The 19,903-nt window shown below is 38.1% G+C and overlaps 2 protein-coding genes, 1 long non-coding RNA gene and 1 pseudogene across 4 annotated transcripts; 3 read left to right on the forward strand and 1 right to left on the reverse strand.

Moving 5' to 3' along the window:
- Window positions 1-132: 132 nt before the first annotated feature.
- LOC120002341 (DNA repair protein RAD5A) lies at window positions 133-7,803 on the forward strand. Of its 2 annotated transcripts, XM_038851064.1 has the most exons (20): window positions 137-945; window positions 1,089-1,222; window positions 1,381-1,516; window positions 1,667-1,720; window positions 1,816-1,962; window positions 2,050-2,201; window positions 2,280-2,364; window positions 2,446-2,718; window positions 2,869-3,015; window positions 3,100-3,255; window positions 3,836-3,903; window positions 4,050-4,172; window positions 4,248-4,347; window positions 4,425-4,537; window positions 5,016-5,294; window positions 5,460-5,660; window positions 6,081-6,174; window positions 6,316-6,387; window positions 6,792-6,890; window positions 7,216-7,803. In XM_038851064.1, exons 1-20 carry the CDS (start codon window positions 394-396, stop codon window positions 7,336-7,338), a joined length of 3,108 nt encoding a protein of 1,035 aa, XP_038706992.1. In that variant the 5' UTR covers window positions 137-393; the 3' UTR covers window positions 7,339-7,803. The 2 variants fall into 2 exon arrangements, with proteins under 2 accessions (XP_038706993.1, XP_038706992.1); XM_038851065.1 differs by lacking the exons at window positions 6,081-6,174; window positions 6,316-6,387; window positions 6,792-6,890; window positions 7,216-7,803 and having other exon boundaries at window positions 133-945; window positions 5,016-5,290; window positions 5,460-5,601.
- Window positions 7,804-8,462: 659 nt separating this feature from the next.
- LOC120002342 lies at window positions 8,463-10,573 on the forward strand. The gene is made up of 2 exons (XR_005469159.1): window positions 8,463-10,054; window positions 10,193-10,573. It is a non-coding gene; the product is annotated as an uncharacterized LOC120002342 (long non-coding RNA).
- A 1,121-nt stretch (window positions 10,574-11,694) lies between these two features.
- LOC120003118 (AT-hook motif nuclear-localized protein 11-like) lies at window positions 11,695-13,954 on the forward strand. Its single transcript, XM_038852035.1, has 5 exons — window positions 11,695-12,136; window positions 12,364-12,431; window positions 12,546-12,674; window positions 12,760-12,921; window positions 13,189-13,954. Exons 1-5 carry the CDS (start codon window positions 11,821-11,823, stop codon window positions 13,522-13,524), a joined length of 1,011 nt encoding a protein of 336 aa, XP_038707963.1. The 5' UTR covers window positions 11,695-11,820; the 3' UTR covers window positions 13,525-13,954.
- Window positions 13,955-15,685: 1,731 nt separating this feature from the next.
- Window positions 15,686-19,563, reverse strand: LOC120002853 (annotated as a pseudogene).
- Between the last annotated feature and the right edge of the window lie 340 nt (window positions 19,564-19,903).

Raw genomic sequence — 19,903 nt, forward strand, 5'->3', positions numbered from 1 at the left:
ATAATTAGACGTGCTCTAAGCAGAGGCCGCGATTGAATTGGGCTGTTTGGCAGTTTGGGTCGGTAGTCGTTTCTGTTGAAAACGACGCCGGGAAAACCCTCGTATGAAAATACGGCGGGAAAGGTGACGCGTCGTTTGTATCTCATACGCGCTCCTTTCATTCCCTCGCTTCCTACAAAACAGGCCCGCCCTTTTCACATCACATTCATTTATTTTTAAATCGCTTTAACGCCCACCGCCGTGGATCGTCGTTCCCGGTGCTCACTACGGTCTTCTTCTCAAATCATACTCTCGACGAGGGTTTCACGGACGGATTCTCCTATGATTACCAACTAAAATCCGCCTAAATTTCAAAATTAGGATTAGGGTTAGGTTTTTGTCTGCAATAGCATAATGGGCAGTAAGGTTACGGACGAACTCCTCTCCACCGTCCGATCCGTCGTGGGTTCTGATTACTCTGACATGGACATCATCAGAGCACTACACATGGCAAAGGGCGACGCCACTGCCGCAATCAACATCATGTTCGACACCCCCAGTTTCAGGAAACCCAAGACAACGCGCAAACCCCCCGATATCTCCTCTCGTGATTCGAGTTCTGATAAACTAGTGGCTAAGAAAGATCACGAGAATTCTTTGAGTGATATCAAGGAAGTTGATTCACGTGAAACTGGTGCAGGAGATGTTGGTGGTGCTGTTGTTGAAGACGCGAGGGTTATTACTAATGATTCGATTGGGAGCCAGTGGTGGCTTGTGGGTACTGGTGAAGTGAGTGGGTTGTCAACGTGCAAAGGGAGGGCTCTCAAGGCTGGTGATGAATTCGCTTTCACTTTTCCGGCCAAGAGTGGTGCTAGTTCGCCGTCACCAGGGAAGGCTTTCGGAAGAGGGCGGCAAGTTGCAGGCTGTTCAGAGATTGTCAGGTTTTCTACAAAGGACAGTGGAGAGGTATTATACTTAGTACTTTTGGAACTAATAGATAGGGTTAGGGTTTAGGGCTACTGTTTACTTTGATTGGCTCTCGAAGCAAGAGAGGTTATGGAGTAATTTCAAGATGGAAATTCTATTTTTTGTGCCTGTTATGTTTGCAGATTGGTCGAATACCAAATGAATGGGCTCGGTGTCTTTTGCCACTTGTGAGGGATAAGAAAGTTAGAATACAAGGATTTTGTAAGTCTGCTCCAAATCTTTTAGGCATAATGGACCCAATTCACTTGTCGATAAGGTACAGTTGCTGTAAAGAATTACATTTTGCTTCACAAATTTTTACTGTAAATTTGTTGAACCAATTGATAATATAGACCACAGTCACCTTCTCCAACAACATTTATTTTTCCAATGGAGTACAATGGTGTTAAAACACAATTCTTTTGTTTATTTCAGTGTATACATCAATAGTTCTATGTTCCGCAAGCTTCATCGGACGACACTTAAGGCTACCAGCAATTCCACTGAGCAATCAGTAGTTCATCCTCTTCCAAACTTGTTTCGCTTGCTTGGTCTGACCCCCTTCAAGAAGGTATGTCGTTGCAAATTTTTTTTCTGGCTTTTGTCCATCAGAACTCATACATAGTTTGGTAATATGTCTTTTTTCTGTTCACATGAATTATAGTTACGAAATTGTCTTAGGACAGTGTAACGAGCTCTATTTTTTTGATGTCATGATTAGGCAGAACTCACTCCTGGTGATTTGTACCAGAAGAAGCGGCCTTTCAACTCAGAGGTTAGAAAAGATCTTTCATATTTCCTCACAACACTATCTCACTCTCTCTCTCTCTTCTCCCACAGTGCAATTTAATGTTATTTTAACTTGAACAGGGTGCACCTGGTCTGCCTGCATCACTGTTGCCTGCTAACAAATCGAAGAATCAGTCTCAAAGCGAAAACGATTTTGAACCTGAGGAGTCCATTTCAGATGCTGATCTCAACACTATTGTTGGTGTTGGAGACCACTCCCTATTAGAGGTACTGGAATCTTTTACAATGTTAGAACTTAGAAGAGCTGGCAAATGTATGTAGCAGGTGAAATTACTCTTAAGGCGGTTGTTTTAGGAAATGGATCCCCCTGGGACCCTTCAGTGTGAACTTCGCCCTTATCAGAAACAGGCGCTTCATTGGATGATCCAGCTGGAGAAGGGACAGTGCTTAGATGAGGCAGCAACAACCCTTCACCCTTGCTGGGAGGGTTATCACCTGGCAGATAAGTAAGTCTGGTGACCATTGAATGCTCCTCTATCTGCGTTTTCTGAGAATGGATATTCATGAAATCTTTCTCTTGGTAGGAGGGACCTTGTTGTCTATTTGAATGCATTTTCAGGCGAAGCCACAATAGAATTTCCAAGCACACTTCAAATGGCCAGAGGAGGAGTATGTCTTTAATTTGTCAACAATTGCGAATTTGTACTTATTGGTTTCTCTTACTGTGTGGCACCTGAATATGCATTGCAGATTCTGGCAGATGCAATGGGGCTTGGCAAGACCATTATGACTTTAGCCCTTCTTCTTGCTCATTCAGAAAGAGGCGGATCACTAGGTAGTCGATCAAATAGCCAATCTTCTGGTGAAGGTATTGAAGTTGATGATATTGAAAGTGAATTTCCGGACCCTTCAAGGAAGGCAACAAAGTTTTCAGGCTTTGATAAGATGATGAAGCAGAAGAACAAGCTCATAACTGGTGGAAATCTTATTGTGTGTCCTATGACTCTTCTTAACCAGTGGAAGGTATTTGTTTTGCCACTTCAATGCGTATCCTTTGCATGTTTACTTCTCCAATTTAATTGTATGGGTATCTGTGACCCACTCGCATTTAATTTTTTATTTGCTTTCTTTTTCTCGAGGAGATATACTCTTATCGTTTGACTTTATTGCTAGGCAGAGATTGAAACTCATGCCCAACCTGGAGCTCTCTCACTATATATTCACTATGGACAAAGTAGACTGAAGGATGCCAAAATTCTGGCTCAGAGTGATGTTGTGATTACAACTTATGGGGTTTTAGCTTCAGAATTTTCTGCAGAGGTAGTGTTAAAAGTTACCGTGTACCTGCTAGATTATTAGGTATTATTTCCTGTTGCATTTATAATACCACTTCTACTTCTCCAGAATTCTGAAGAAAACGGGGGACTTCTCTCAGTTCGGTGGTTTAGAGTGGTTCTTGATGAGGCACATACCATAAAATCCTCTAAAAGCCAAATTTCCATGGCTGCTACTGCACTAGTTGCTGATCGCCGTTGGTGTCTGACCGGCACTCCTATACAGGTCATGTTCAATAAAAAAATTTCAGCTAATCTTTTTGTCTGGCCAATCCTTCCCCCACCACAAAACCCCAACTTTGCTTTTGTGATGGTTACAGCTGCATTTTGGCCCTTTTTTGTTGACTATATGGAAAAGGTTGTACCGTGGCTAACTTATGTGGCTGCTTTCAAGAGGCATTTTTGCAGTGAGTCAGTGCATGGAATTGCTGCTTGCACATTAGGCTTGACCTTGGAACATGTTCTACGATTGGTAGACATTCCTTTATGTTATTGCAACAGCAATGTGCTTACTAAGACATATTAGTGGATTAGTCCATGTCTATCTGATGAAGTCCTTGGACTTGCTATTCCATGGGATGCAAAAATTCAACTGCATACCGCATGAATTCTAAATGTTATATGCAGGGTTTAGTCTCATGTGTAGTTTTACAGTAAGTGCAATCTAGAGATCTTATTTAATGTGCATAATAAAGTTTCCATTACGCCTTTTCTCTTTTCTTTTTTTTTTGTGGCATGATCTTATTACTTGTACTTTCTGTGTGTAGCTTTTCATACTTTCTGACATTTTGATTTTATTATCGCAGAACAACCTGGAGGATATTTACAGTCTTCTTCGATTTTTGAAGGTGGAACCTTGGGGGAATTGGGCCTGGTATGTTTACCTTCCATTTTCCTATAGAGCAAGTATAGTCTCATCTTTTGGGTTCCTAATATTGGTTTATGGGATGCGGAAGAATGATTACGCTTATTTGGTTTAGCACGATTTCATGTGTATAATATTCGATATACATGATTTAGGTGGAATAAACTTATCCAAAAGCCATTTGAGGAGGGGGATGAAAGAGGGCTGAAATTGGTTCAATCCATTTTGAAGCCTATTATGTTAAGGAGAACAAAATTTAGCACAGATCGCGAGGGCAGGTAAGCAGGGATAATGCACATCTTGTCTTGGCTTTATTTGTATATACTGCTTCTAAATGTGTGTTTTTGTTGCAGGCCAATTTTAGTTTTACCCCCTGCTCATAGTGAGGTGATTTACTGTGAACTCACAGATGCTGAAAAAGACTTCTATGAGGCCTTATTTAAGAGATCCAAGGTATACTTCAACTCAAATGTTTGTTTTAAGTCTCCTTCCTGTTTTCCTTTATAACGTATTCATGCAATTCCCTTCAGGTGAAGTTCGATCAATTTGTCGAGCAGGGAAGGGTGCTTCATAATTATGCTTCTATATTGGAGTTACTTTTACGTCTTCGGCAATGTTGTGATCATCCATTTCTAGTGATGAGGTATTTTGGGCTATGCTGGATCGTACTTCGTTTCTTCAAAGTTTTTTTGTTCCCATGGCGATAATTCGATGGGAATTGATGGTTTGTTGTTAGGAAATGCTAAATGTGCTCCGCTGGAACTTACTATGGTGTCTTCAGTTAACATTGAAACTCATTCATAAGGTGCACCCAGAAGGATTGGATGATAACCTTTAGATGCATGTAGATGTGATGATCTCATGGGAACTTTCTGCATGCAGAGTCTTCAATATTTTTCCCTCCAAAATTTATCTAGGAACTTGCTGAAAGCTCGAATGTCCCCTCCATTGTCCTTACATCTTTCGTGAAACTAATCTTGGTTTTATCATCTTATATTGATATATTGGCAATACTTGTTACAATCATTGCTTTGATAGCAAATGCAACTGTGGTATCTCCACATATTCTTTGAAATTCATTACAATTATGATTTTTGACTGGTCGTTTTGATATTGTCCAGCCGAGGTGATACACAAGAATATTCAGATCTGAATAAGCTAGCTAGACGATTCCTAAAAGGTGGTTGTAATTCACTTGAAGGGGAAGACAAAGAGGTGCCTTCCCGGGCTTATGTTCAAGAGGTCGTGGAGGAGTTGCGTAAAGGGGAGCAGGGAGAGTGTCCAATATGTCTCGAAGCATTTGAAGATGCTGTATTAACACCTTGTGCTCATCGGTTATGTCGAGAGTGTCTCTTGGCAAGCTGGCATAATTCTACGTCAGGTTTATGTCCTGTTTGTAGGTATCTTCAAGTGCTGTTTCAATTTTGGTTTCACGTCTTGTATTTTTTTACTCTTCCCTTAATTTGTTCATTTCAAGGTTTTAGAATTTTTGGCTGTCAATTTTCTTGTAATAAAATTCATTGCTTTTAAGATCTCAAATTATTTTCATTGCCACGTTTTCACAGGAAAGTTATCAGTAGGCAAGATCTTATTACTGCTCCAACTGAGAGTCGGTTCCAGATCGATATTGAGAAAAATTGGGTTGAGTCATCCAAAATAGTTGTTCTCTTGCGTGAACTTGAGAATCTTCGGTTATCAGGATCTAAGAGTATTATCTTCAGTCAGTGGACTGCGTTCCTGGATCTCCTACAAATTCCTCTCTCTCGGTAACATTTGCTTTCTGCATGTCTAGACTTGTTGGTTAACATTGACCCAATACAGGTCGTGTATTATTTACTTTCAAGAAGCTTCTGTCGTTGAGCCCATACATGCAAACACGTGGCTCAGTGTTTTAAGTTGCAGTGGTGCAACTTATAGGTCACGGGTTCAGACCCGGAAACAGTCTCTCAGCATATTATGCGGGGGGAGGGCTGCATTCATCTTGCATGTCCCCAACCCCGCCCATTGCGGGAGCTTTGTGCACGGGAGTTGTTTACCTTGATATTTGGTGGTCTTGTTTCATGTCTGCTCCTTTTTTATTTTGTTATGGAAAGGAAAATGTAAGCTAAGTTTCAAATGTTTCTTTAAAGCTCATTTCATTGGCATCTCCTTGGATTTAAAATTTGTTTGACCTTGTCTCCTTACAGGTTGAATATTCCATTTGTTCGTCTGGATGGGACTCTGAATCTGCAGCAGCGAGAGAAAGTAATAAAACTGTTTTCAGAGGATGACAATATCCTAGTGAGTGATCTCTGCCCTTTGTTTTCCTTTTCCATTCAATTTTTGTTCTGTCAGGGTACGAGGGGTTCAGTGTTGGCCGTGTTAGGAAACCATGATCTAATAAGCTGTTAAATCATCTGAATTCTACTCTTGTTTGAGCAGGTTTTGCTGATGTCACTAAAGGCTGGTGGTGTTGGAATTAATCTAACAGCAGCTTCCAATGCCTTTGTCTTGGTATGTGAAACATTAAGCTTGTGGTTTTTTGTATGGTGTTTGTCTATGTGCGAGATGACTAATTTTATGATATGCATATTTCATGATAGAAATAGATTCAAGTTGTTTTTCCCCTTTCTGTCGAGAATCTCGAGACTTTTGTCATGATTGTCTTAGATCATGTGTAAAATATGTTAGTACGACCATGCAGCAGCTGGACAAACTTAAGGTTGCATGTTCAATTGACCATGCTCTCTTTTTGTTGCCTTAGTAGATTGTTTTGTTTCATCTTTTCAGTAATGAGTCATGGTTATTGCAATTCACATTGATGTCCTCCATGCCCACATTTGCTATGCTATTGAGTTTGTTATTTTTTTCTTATTAATTATTTTTGACAAAGTTCGGTTCAATCTTTTCTTTTGTAGGATCCATGGTGGAATCCAGCTGTGGAAGAACAAGCTGTTATGCGAATTCATCGCATTGGACAAACTAAAAATGTGATGATCAAACGGTTCATTGTTAAGGTACAAATTTTGCTCTTTAAATATGACGTTGAAACTTATTATCATTTTAGGCTCTACGGTAACTTGGAATAAAAGGTTGGGGGCAGTTTCAAAGAATGAATGATCACCAATCACCACTTGATGAACAAGTCAAGATCATCTATGATTTGCTTAACATAATGTCCTATCCCTTGCCTTAAAATATTCATCAAGATAATAATGAGAAATATGGATCCAAAATTTTCATGCTTCATGTATTATTTGATACGGATCTTAGCATGTGGCCATTTTCTACATAAGTTTTGTGCGTTATCACTTTGTTTTGCTTCTGGTTGCCTGATGGTAGGGAACGGTTGAGGAAAGGATGGAAGCAGTGCAAGCCCGGAAGCAGAGGATGATTTCCGGTGCCTTAACTGATCAAGAAGTCCGAACTGCACGCATTGAGGAACTAAAGATGCTTTTTACATAACGAAATATCACTCTATTTTTGCAAGCTTTTTTATGTGAAGATTTTTAGAACCCCGGAAACCGGGACAATTCTTGTGCAATGACCCTAGAGGAAGATGGCAGCTCTCCCTACCAAGACTGCAAGGGCATATTTCAATTATGGTTTGTTGAGATGAGATGGCCAAATTTACCGCTTTGCTTGGTGATCGGGGGGATGGACTTGGCAAAGCGAGGGATGCTTATAGTAGGAAGTGAAGAATAATATGCTTGGTATACACCCTGACATCAGGATAGGTTCATTGGTGACCTGAGCTGAGCTACATATTGAAGAACCTATTGGCATGTAAAATTTTGTTAAAGCTAAATTTGAAGTGTATCCTTCTGTATTCTTAATCAACTTCGAAAGCCATTATTCTGAGTCTTCAACATAAATGTACTAAAAATTTCATTTCCTGGTGCTTAGAGACGTTATATTTTCTGGGTTTAACTGTTGTGGTTGATGAAAATTTTCAATGCATAATTAATTTCCAGTGGAATTTTTTTAAAGCGCGACTTTTATCTCAAGAAGATCAAAATAACAAAGGAGGCTTGAGCCCACAAAATTTGGGAATGCGGTCGCGGCCCATTAAGCAAAATTGTGGGCCTTTGAGCAGACTTTTTATTTTATTTTATTTTTTCCTTTTTTCGAGCAGGAAAAATATTGGCGGAGTGGCGGACGATGCTAGGTGAATGGTGATGGTCCTCTGATGTTCGTTACCTCTTCCACTCGAGACGAGTTGTAGCTGGTGGTCGGCAGGTAGCATAGAATGAGTTCGGAGGCCGATGCTTCTGTCCCTGGACGCCGCGTCCCCTTCTCCAAATGCTTCGACGATCTCTGGTTCTGCTATTGTACGCATCCCATTCCTCCTCTCCTCTCCTTCTACATTTTAGGGTTTCCTCCCTTTTTATCCTGCTTTTGAGAAGATTTTTTTGCTTGTGATCTGTGAAAATTGACTATACATCATCATTGGCGAGAGCTCCAGTGCATCAAATGCAGCGGTATTATTGACTCGGCGTATTTGATAACTGTTCAGAAAAATGGAATGCTCTCATCGACTGTTTGACTCTACATGCCAAACGCTCTACTGAAAATCAGGTCTTTCTCTCTCTTAACTTGTATAAATCACTTTTCAATATAATATCCCAAGTTTGAATTTTGTCAACATTATAGTTTAGCAATGCTTGTTGTCTGCTATGGGAATTTTGCAGAGTTTTATTGATGGGGAGAATTTGGCAAAGTTTGAACTGGTAATTTTTGTGAATTCTACAAATATGTTATTGTTCTTTGTTTGCTTCATGTGTTCTAATATCTTTGTTGAGAGTTGACACTTGAGTTAATTTCTCGAGAGTGAGCAATCCTGCTGCTTGTGACAGATAGAATTTGAATCATCCAATTTTTTCATTGAAAGTGAGCTGTAGTTCTGAAAGAGAATCTCCATTTTTGTCGGCGTGCCTCAATTTATTGCATAAGCCTCAAATTTAGCTGACAATCAAAGATTTTTATAAAACGATTTGATGGTTCGTTGATGGTCCACAATCTGAATAAAGTCACCGCTTGTCATACATTTCAGTGTTTGAAGATAAAGAAAATAAGGAATTTTCATTTGGTATAGTTTTTACTAGTTTGCTTTCATAAACAGTCATTATGTTTGGTAACTTGAAATTGGAAAATCTTGCAAACATGATATTTCACAATAGTCAATCAAACAAACAGTTGATATTTTGTCAATGCTCAGGAGTCGGGAACTGAGAATTATCAACCCTGGATTATTGTGTGATGAACAACCCCAATCAGTTATCTTATGATGTGTATAGTCATGGCATTTAGGCAACCATTAGCTGTGAGATTTTTTTTGGGTGGCATTGGTGACAGGGCAGGGAGTTAGAGTTATGTGAGACTGGAATAGATGAGCATTAATTGATTATGTGCTTGACTCTGCTTTAAGTTTCCTTTTCTCTTGATGATACAAGACAACCAAGAAACTTCGACTAGTTGCTAGTTGTCAATTTCACTTTACTAGAGTACACTATCATGTCTTCTCAAGCCCTTGTTCTTTGTTTTAAGATAATTGAGGGGCTATGTGAGAGTTTGTTTAGCGTGTGTACAAGTGTGCATATCATGTGATGATAAAACAGAAAGCAGCACCCAAGGGGTGCCACCACCCAGGTACAAAGCAAAAACTGTGCCATTGGTCTATGGGAGGGTGAGTATCAAAAGATTTAAGAAGGAATGAACATCTAGGAGGCCGCTTCTACGGAAAAAAATACATGAATTATTATGCCAGAAACACCAAAGCTGCTGCCAGCTGTTACAAATGCTATGAAATTCTTGCGTCAACACTCCAAACTCTCTGTTGTTCCTCTTTTTTTGCACTAATCCATCAGATTTCGAAGGGGATACTCTCTCTGCTACTATTAAATTGTTTTACAGATAGCTAATCAAATATCTTGACTGTTCTGTATATGATTTTTATCTATAGAAAATACCTACTTTGATAGAACACAACATAGGCTGTCCCGAATAGAAATTCAATAAAGGAGGAGATATGTATAGATAGCAAGTCATATCTGAACATGCGCCCTTCTTTCTTCGTGGGTAGTTGCAGAATATGAAATGGGAAGCCCGCTTCTTGACCATTCTCCAATTTGTGATGAATTATTCATCGGGATAGCTTATGAGTTGCGACTGAATTGCATAAGTATGATCGCAACACCTGAATTGCATCAGTATGTCACTGCATCAGTATGATTGCAATACCTGAGTCGAGATTTGTATTTAAATTATTTTACTTTTGCACACTTCCTTAAAACTAACTAGCCGGAATCTCTGAATGCAGGAAATATTAGAAGATCGCGAAAAAGAGAAGTGCCACATATGGACTCTCCGGACACCTGAAGAAGCATCCTCTCATTGGAGAAGTTTATATGGGCATCTAGATGATATGGAATGATGAGTACAACCAACATTTACTGTTTCCTTAAAAATGCAGATGGCTGTGCTTTACGCTGGTGTTTCTGATAAAAGAGAGTATTAAGATAAAAGTCCAGGTTGATCCCCACTGATCGGTGTATGGGATATGGACATAGAGGGAGGGGTTTTATTTTCTTTCTAATTTCAATGTACTTTTTTTCTCCGTTTCTTGAATTCTTCCAAATGTACTTCGCCTCATGTTCTGTGCTTATTAGAAATGAAAACACTCGTAGACAAATGGCAGAAAGTTACAGGCTCCAAGCTTGCTTTCCCTTTGCAAGGTTCTTTGAAAGTTCAGAGATCGAGCTGAAAATTGTGTACGTAAGTTCACAGAGCCCCCCCAACAGCCAAGATATGTCATAGCCTACAATGAAGATGGGTCGTGAATATTTATTTTTAAAAATTGAAATTATAAGCTAAGCAATAATCCATGATTAAATAATTAAATGAATGTCTTATAATCAGTTTAACCTTTTTTGTTTCGCAAATCACACGTGGTAGTCGCACGTGAGGGGAGTGTTACAGCGGATGCATATACGAGTACAGAGAAGAAATGTATGTCGTTATGTAATCCATGAAAAGAGATATACGAGAGATTGATCTTATCTTACAAAAATTGGAAATAATATTTTTCTATTTTTTAATTAATCACATTTGGCAATTAAAATCTTCCAAAATTAAAAAATTCTACTTTTGTCGATATGACCAGGTTCACAGTCAGCGAATGTACGTAGGCCATGACGCAAGCAAAGATATGTCCTAATATATATTGTCATGTAATGAAATTCAAAATAAAATTTTCAAATAAGTATAATCTAAAATTAAAATTTATACTACTTATTTTTTTAAAACGAGATAATTGCGTGTTTTTGAAATAAGGTGATTTGAGCAAATGTCAAAATAATCTCAAATAAAACAAAGAAATCCATTACATGCAATGAAAATATATTTGTGTAACTCTAATAAAATGGAGCGCATAATTTTTTAATTCAAAATTAATTTTAAAATGAGAGGAAAAAAGAACAACAATAGTATATTTTCCAGCCATTTAATTGATTATATTTGACAATAAATCTCCCAAATATTCGAAATTTTACTTTTATTGTAGAATTATATAATCGAAAAGAAATCAAGCACATATATATCATCTTAAATATAATTAATTCTCCTTCCCTCACAATGATGCATATATAACACAAAATGAAGTAATTATTTTATTTGTTTTTCAAATTACCAAGGGCATTATTGGTAGATTAAAAAAAAGCCAGATACAGAAACAGACGGCCAAAACTGGACTGCCAAATAGGAGGTTATTCCTGGTCGCGCCTTCTGCTTACTTGAAAACCCTACCACCTACCCGCTCTCACTCTCCACCTATATATTGCAATGTAATGTAAGTCTTCTATGAGCGCCAATAGAGAGTGATCAGCGCATATATTAGGCTTTATCTTTTTGTTGTTAAAGCATATATACGTCTAATTAGCCGTTAATATAATGGAAGAGAAAAATAGCACTGTTTCGGAGTCTCCGGCAATCGATGAGACTGCCTCTACGGAGAGCCAGTCAACGGCGCAGAAGGAGGTGCTTCCAACAGAAGACGCCGTGGTGCAGCCGGCTGTTGGCGAAGGCGTTGGCTCTGGAGGAGAAGGATATGGCCAAGTCAGTGATGGAATCGCTGTGAAAAGGAAACGAGGAAGGCCGAGAAAGTTTGAGATTTCAGGCCCCGTTTCTTATATTTCGGAGCCTCCTCCAAAACGGCCAAGAGGACGGCCCCGTGGTTCAGGGAGAATCCAGTTTTTGACTTCCCTTGGTGAGGTTTAATTCTTTTTTTTTTCTTTTGTTTTGTTGGTCACTTTGTCAAGATTCTATAATCTCATATCTGTCTGCCATATCCTCTCCCATTAACAACATTTTCTGTGCCTAAATAATATTATTGTATGACGGCTCATGAAAAACAAAGCCTAGGCGTCCGATCTACATCCACAGTGATGCTGTAAACCCAAACATTATTTATGTGATTTCTTTGTGCATGTAAAGGTGGATGTGGGATAGAAACTGCAGGAGGATGCTTTACACCTCATGTTTTGGAGCTAAAGGCAGGACAGGTGATCTTAGAATTATAAAAGTTGGATTTGTTCTCTTTGCATAAATATTATATATTTCTGTCTTTGAGGACACTTGACCAGGTGACCTGCTCCAAATTTAAAATTTATTGGCAGGACATCGTACCCGAAATATCATCTCTGGCCGTGTTTCCTCGAGCAGCTATTGTTCTCGCTGCTTCTGGAGCGCTATCCAGTGTCGTTTTAGCGCGTCATGGACAACCTGGTGGTTCCGTGAGATATGATGTACAGTCAATAATCCAGTACTCTGTTGAAAGCTCGATCACATTTTAAAGAGTTAGATTTATTTAGTCGGTGTTGCTTCTGGCAGGGCTATTTTGAAATCTTGTCGCTGAACGGGAAGTTTACTTTCAGCAAAGCGAATGGAAGGCCCCGCAGGGACGGCTACTTAAGTGTTGTGCTCGCACACCCTGATGGAGGCGTATTTGGTGGTGCTGTAACTGGATGCTTGATTTCTGCTAATCCAGTTCAGGTGAAACCTCGCTTCATTTATGGCTTTTTGTATCTTCTTACTGTAACGCTCTTGAAGGGCCATCATAGAATAACTTTAAGAGTTTCAAAAATGATAAAAAATCTCATCAGTTAAGTTGGTATCACAGTTATCACAGCTGTTAAGTTGGATACAAAGAAATGAATTTATGGGCTCCACAAATCTCGCACACTTGAAATCTTGTTCATACATCTCAATAGTTGTAAGAGTTTCTCATTCAGCTTATGGTGGTTTTACCAATTTTGACAGATTGTAGTTGGGACATTTAAGCAGTCCATCCGCAAGAAATATCGAAAGAGGAGGTTCGGAGGTGAAAATTCTGCTTTGAATTCTGTCGATGATGGTTTAGGATCAGCCATGGCAGCTATACCGATTGAAGTCGTACCGAGGATAGACAACAATGTTTCCATCATTCCAACACCGGCAATGCCCGATCCACAACCGATTCGCGAGGAAGAAGTTTCTATCGATCATGGGAATAACCAAACCGAGAGCCGTACATCTCTGCGAGTTCATAGCTGCGAGAACAACTTGGAATCCTCGCCGCCGCCGATGTCTCCAGAGAATGATATTGCTACTCCTTAGACTTTCAGGTCTAAAGATTAAAGTGACCATTGTTGCTGATCTAATTATTGATGCTGGGGATTGGTTACTTTATTCAACTTAGTGACCGTTGTGGCTTAAAGGGACAGGCGTCATTCATCTATGGACAAGGAAGAAGGAATAGTTCGTTCTTTTCTTTTCAGTTTCTCTCTCATCATTGCTACATCACTGTAATCTTTCTTATGAATACTCATCTCAAATCAATTCACGGCGCTTATTACCTTGTTACTAGTAATAACTAGTTTGCTAACAGTAAAATGGACCGTGTTCGTCTAGGCCTTGTTCGATTTTGGGCTTTTTGTTATCCAATAGTTTGGTTAGCCCAAACAATATCCAAATGCTTTACTAAATGACTGCCCAATAACCAAAAGAAAACCAATGGCCCAATATCCAAATGCAATCAAGAAGGGCTTCATGAAAGTTGGCTCATTGTTTGTACCATATTTTCTTTTGTAAGAAGCCTATCAGAACAAGCTGCTTCCAAAGTTTGTAGGAATCAATCAATCAATCATCATCAATTTATATATATAAAATGGAAGCCTCAAGGATGCCTCTGCTTGAATTGTGGAGAATAGCTAAAAGAGGGGTAAAATGCTTCCCCTTAATTATAGGAAAACCATCAATACTAATAATAAAGACCCATCAAAAATTAAATAAACATAATATTAAAGATGTTAATTACTGAAAAATCAATGTTATTTCAATCATAACCAATTAAATGTGCATAAATACTATTAGGAACAACAAAAAGTCATAAAAGATGTAAAATAATGAAAAGTAACGGCCAAGCACCAATTAAATGTGTATAAATACTAATAGGAATAATAAAAAGTGATTAAAAAAGGTAAAATAATGAAAAGTTATGGCTAAGGAATTGAACAATCATAATCATAATCATATAATTAAGATAAGTGTATTATAAAATACTGAAGTGTTTTAGAAGCTGTCACATTTGCTTCTGTATGGCTCAAACTCTTGCCACATGTAAAAAAATTAAATTAAATTAAATTAAATTGAAGTTGTATTAAGAAACGCTTTCAATCATCATGTCTTTTCCGTCTCATGTGATCAACCATATGTTACAATTCAATAATTTCATGTTATATATAGCAGTGCTATTATCTTGCTACTGAATGTACTCGCATTATAATTAAAATCTTTGTGAAGTGAATTGCACTTCAGACTTTATCACTTTTAAAAACCTTTTAAAATCTTTTAAAAGGTATTGTAGTTATTTGTTCATTTCACAATTATCTTCATTTTTTATAATTTAAGCTCTATTGTTTATCATGGTAACAAAGTATTGAAAAATTATCAAAAATATTTATTTTTCAAATTAATTATAGGTCGCGCGAAGCGCGAACATGTAACTAGTTTTTATAAACATCGCAAAGACCTTATTATATTAAGAGAAAATTAATGTTGAGTCCTTGGAAAGTCAACATCCTCCCTTCATTATATTAGAGTAAGTCAGATAACACTATTGTTGCTCCACTGGGACATTATAATTATGTCTTGTTCTTTTACACCCAAATATTTAACTAACAAAATTGTTGTGACGAACGACGACGACACTTCGGATAGAAAAAAACCAGATATTGAACATATTTTTAGTTTTAATCTAATTATCACTATTGTACGGACAAGGGACATTGCAGTAGAAGTCATTGCAGTTTGATGTACAATCTTGTTTGTCAAATTCAAAAAAAGACCCTACACAAGAAAATAAATATGACGTTTGTGATTAAAACGGCAATAACCCCCAATATTATTATGAATTTGTAATGACCAAAAGACTTAACAGTACAAATGATTGGGGCAAGACATGAAAAGCAATTGTATAGATGTTCCTCTCACTGCTTTATAAAAAAAACGAGATTGTTGGGAATGAGAGATGGTGATCTTGTTTTATCAGCTAAGAAAAGCTGTTTGGTTAACAACACTGATGATTAGTATTATATCCGCAATTAAACTAACCCTAAAGTCATGATTGGCAAAATTGGATATAGTGCACGCTAAGATTTGACTCTATATAGTTCAACTAACAATCTATACCCCAAAAAAAATATATATACATATAAGATAATTGGAATTTGAAAATATATCCTAAAAAGACAAGAAAACGTCAAAGGGTATAAGAGAATGATTAACTTAATTTTCTCAATTTGGTTCAACAGCTTATTCTCCTCAAAACAAATGCAATTACCTAACAAATGAAAATCCAAGAAAAATGAAGAGAAAAGTCTCACAATTTCAAAGCAATCTATGCAAATAAATTAACATCATCTCCCTATAATTCTACTGCTGTGCTGCTTCTACTTCTTTTCTGTCCTCGACTCTGTATAAGATTAGGGATAACAATTTTTCGTGGCTATGAATTTCTGCCATTCAGGGGAACTATTTCTGCTTGAATGCGCAGTAACAGTTACCGAAGATTTTGATCAAATGTTGCTTGCAGGAATCCCACAAAAATAATTTGATGTACAGGAAGAGAAAACACACTCAAAGCATCATAAATGGCACTCTAGTTAAATGATGGTGCCAACGTAGCCAAATCCGGTGATGGTGAAGGTAACGGTTTGGAGAAATAGGTATACAAAGTAGTTGTTCGTCCCATGAACATAATCGTAACATCCACAGACGAAAAGGAAAGCCGCGAATCCCAGCTCCAACGAATTGATTCTATTGACCACACCAAAACAATTCACATTACTAATAAAACAGTTCAAGAACATTATTATTTCCTAAAATTAACCAAAACATTAAGTCAGCATTATGATAAGCACGGAATGATGTTGAGTTAGGTCATAGGTGAGCAAGAACATCAATATATAACAGAATAACACAATTTTTTTTAAAGTAGGATTGATTGGTTGCCAAATACATTATTATTTTCACTAATCAGTACGCTTATATAGTCCAAAAAAAAAACGACAACTTGTTTTCTAAGGAGTAGGATTGATAGGTAACCAAGTGCATTGTTGTCCCGTAATTAATTTGCGGATTTGGTTTTAGGTCACTTGCACCACCATGTAGAAGGAAAATATTAAACTATCAATGGGAATCAATTTATGATGAAGAATTATTACCTCTCAATGAACTTGAACCGAAGTTTTTTGGCTGACTTCTGGTTGGTTTTGTTCTTGGCAGCATCTTTGTTCTTGAGTGCATCGCCTAGTTTTTCAGTGACAACCCATTCGTTAGCCCGTCCTGCTTCGAATAGACCAATGAAGGACGCCTTAGTCCGATGCAATGACATTACATTCTCAAAAAGGATCCAGTAAAACAACAAGTGAATGGACCTGCAAGTAGTTGCAGAAGATGAAGGTCTTACGGATGCAGTAAAATGGAAGCAAATGAAAGAAAATTGTGAAGCATATATGCCGATAATACCTTGGTGTTCCTACTGAATTGAGAATAGTTATAATGGAAGGAATGTAGACAGCTCCCCAAATAGGGACTTCAACTTCAGGAACTAAAATGGTCAATGGAAGTACAACACAGTAGAAGAAAAATGTAATCATATGAGCTATGATCTTCCGGACGAAGAAGAAGCTGTAGATCACATACACTTTCTTCCAAAACCTCACTTTCTGCAAAATTGACAAATTATACGTGAAAAATTATCTTCTAGATTAGAATCCTGAATTACAATTTCTTAATGGAGGTGAACTAACCTTGTTTCTAACAATCTCCATTGCCATTTTCCTAAACAGATTGGCAGGACCACAGGACCATCTGTGCTGCTGAAACCGAAAGGCGTTGAATGTACTAGGAAGCTCACTTTTCACCTACCATGAATCCATATATAAACAGTAGTTAACCCATATCCAATTATCCATTGCTGCAGCATAAAGCTTGAAAATAAACAATGTTAAACTCGAATCGAATACCTGGAGATCATCAAGGTACAGAAACTTCCAACCCCTTAGACTAGCTCGTACAGCAAGATCCATATCCTCCACGGTGGTACGATCCTTCCATCCACCAGCCTCATTGATTGCGGCAATTCTCCAAACACCAGCAGTGCCTTATTACATTATCGTATTAAAACATGTCAATTACTAACATGACAACAGATGTTCGATTGAAACATGAGCAATTGGAGGTAGGTTTGTTTTATTACCATTGAAACCAAAGAATGCATGAGTGGATGAACCAACTTCTTGCTCCACAGTGAAATGGTAATCCAGTGACATCTCTTGCATTCTTGTCAACAGACATTCGTTCGAGTTCACTGCATCATCATTACCATTCTCACAGTAATTAGCTTGTATTTCTAATTATTGGTATGACTAATGACTGCATAATTAATAAATAATCGAATATAAAAAAAAAATACAAAAGAAGACAAAAACAGAACGAAGTACCCACAGAGTTCCAACGGTCTTCACGTGACAGCACGAGAAGTTACGCTTAACCAATGTAACTGTTTTTATTTTTTAGTAATTTAAAATTCCAAAACTTAAAATAAAACACAAAAAAAAACCCGAGTCCTAGTGTGAAATGACTGACCTAACCCTAAAAAGTGGCGCCAATTATACCAGACAAAAGGGTGTAATAATTACGTTATTTCAGGACCCGTTACTTGCCAGTGAGATACTTCAAACTTGTACTAATTTTAATCAATACTCCTTGAATTGCAGATTACGACACAATACTCTACTATTGTAATCATACACAAAATTGGAATAATTAAGAATAGAATGCGAAACTAAAATCATATTTGTTTGATTGGAGTGATGGGAGTCGCTAGGGGTAGGAGGTACGGTATCTCACTCTCCCCTCTCCATTTCTCTCTACGTGGCCCCCACAACCACCCCCACCAGGTGTCAAAACCATCGGAGGCCAAGTAAGTGAAACCACGGCAGTCCACGGCCGTGATTTGTGGATTCGTGACGGACCCATCCCTGTACTCAGACTACAGATAGACCACCGACAGTTCTCATAATTTTTTTCAAGAAATTTAATGGGACTTGTAATTTATTTAGTAGAGAGAGTAAGATGAGTTGCTTACCAAATCTCCAACGAGCCTGAACAAGCGCAATTTCTGGGTTGTGAACCAAGAAAGGAATTGCACGCTTGAGAAAGCCAGGCTCAGGCTGGAAATCAGCATCAAAGATAGCCACATATTCGCACTGCTTAACATAACTTCTCTTTAGACCTTCTTTCAAAGCCCCTGCTTTGTAGCCCACTCTGTTTTCTCTGATTTGGAACGTTACGTTAATTCCCTTGCTTGCCCATCGCTGGCACTCCAGCTCCACCATTTGCTGCAAAATTATTAAATGCCCAAAACCCACATCACTCAATTCAATGATAAAATAATTGGAGAATTTCAAGGGTCAAAAACATATCAAGAAACAAAACAATGATTAAAAAGTAAAATGGAATGTGATTTGTTTTGGTTTCATTTGGGTACCCTGATAACAGGGTCCGTTGAATCATCGAGGACTTGGATCACCAGACGATCGGAAGGCCATGAGAGTCCGCATGCGGCTCCGATGGAGAGCTTGTAAACCTGTCACAAATACACATAAACCCAAAAAAAATCATCAGAACTTTCGCCATTATTGACTAACCGAAACAGATAGGGAGAGGGAGAGCATAGACCTCTCTTTCGTTGAACATTGGGATTTGGACAAGAACGACTGGAAAGTTGGAATTTCCGGACTAAAAATCTTCTTGGAGAGGCTCAAATTTGTAACGTTTGTCTGGTTTCTTCCAAAAGAGCTTAACAAGGATTATAACAACACCCATATAGAGCCTCTCCATGAACAGCATCAGCGACATAGCCAAACAAACATACACACAAACTTGCAACAAAGGAACTATCAATGGCTGCTTAATCAGCTCCCATATCAGCCCAATTTGTCCCGCAATGTCCTCTCTGTTGACCTGAAATGACTCTGGTATAAAGATTTTTGTTGAATCTTCGGCCATTTCTGCTTCTCTCTGTTTCTACACCAGAAGAAAACAGAGACTGGTACTAGAAGATGACAAGTGGGTTACACCGACTCGAAAAGGCAGAAAAACAATGAATGTAGATCTAGATTTTGAATTGTTACTAATTTGGCTTTAATAGCCAGTTATCACTCTATAATCCGCAAGAAAATTAGTGATTACATAAACACTAAGCAAAGAAAAAGCAATAAAAAGAAGGACAATGCTAGAGACCCCAAAATTTGATCACAAAAGTTCCCCAAATCTATGTGGCATTAAAATAGTATTTGATTAAAAATACACATGTAAGGTCCACTTCACATTCAACACTCCACATTAAATGGGGGTCTTTTAGGTGTCACTTTTAGGGTTTTCAAGCATTATCCTAAAAAGAATTTGAATATATAACGTATTTCTTTCC

This window comes from Tripterygium wilfordii, chromosome 7 (genome assembly GCF_013401445.1).
Source record: "Tripterygium wilfordii isolate XIE 37 chromosome 7, ASM1340144v1, whole genome shotgun sequence".
In the NCBI taxonomy this organism is placed as follows: domain Eukaryota; kingdom Viridiplantae; phylum Streptophyta; class Magnoliopsida; order Celastrales; family Celastraceae; genus Tripterygium; species Tripterygium wilfordii.

What these genes read in the sequence shown, in the direction of transcription:
- LOC120003118 (XM_038852035.1), top strand. Translation starts at nt 11,821, where the DNA reads ATGGAAGAGAAAAATAGCACTGTTTCGGAGTCTCCGGCAATCGATGAG. An exon ending in CCAGTTTTTGACTTCCCTTG is followed by an intron (nt 12,137 to 12,363) that starts GTGAGGTTTAAT and finishes GTGCATGTAAAG; the next exon opens with GTGGATGTGGGATAGAAACT. An exon ending in TTTCTGCTAATCCAGTTCAG is followed by an intron (nt 12,922 to 13,188) that starts GTGAAACCTCGC and finishes CAATTTTGACAG; the next exon opens with ATTGTAGTTGGGACATTTAA.
- LOC120002341 (XM_038851064.1), top strand. Translation starts at nt 394, where the DNA reads ATGGGCAGTAAGGTTACGGACGAACTCCTCTCCACCGTCCGATCCGTC. An exon ending in GAGACCACTCCCTATTAGAG is followed by an intron (nt 1,963 to 2,049) that starts GTACTGGAATCT and finishes CGGTTGTTTTAG; the next exon opens with GAAATGGATCCCCCTGGGAC. An exon ending in CTTCAGAATTTTCTGCAGAG is followed by an intron (nt 3,016 to 3,099) that starts GTAGTGTTAAAA and finishes CTACTTCTCCAG; the next exon opens with AATTCTGAAGAAAACGGGGG.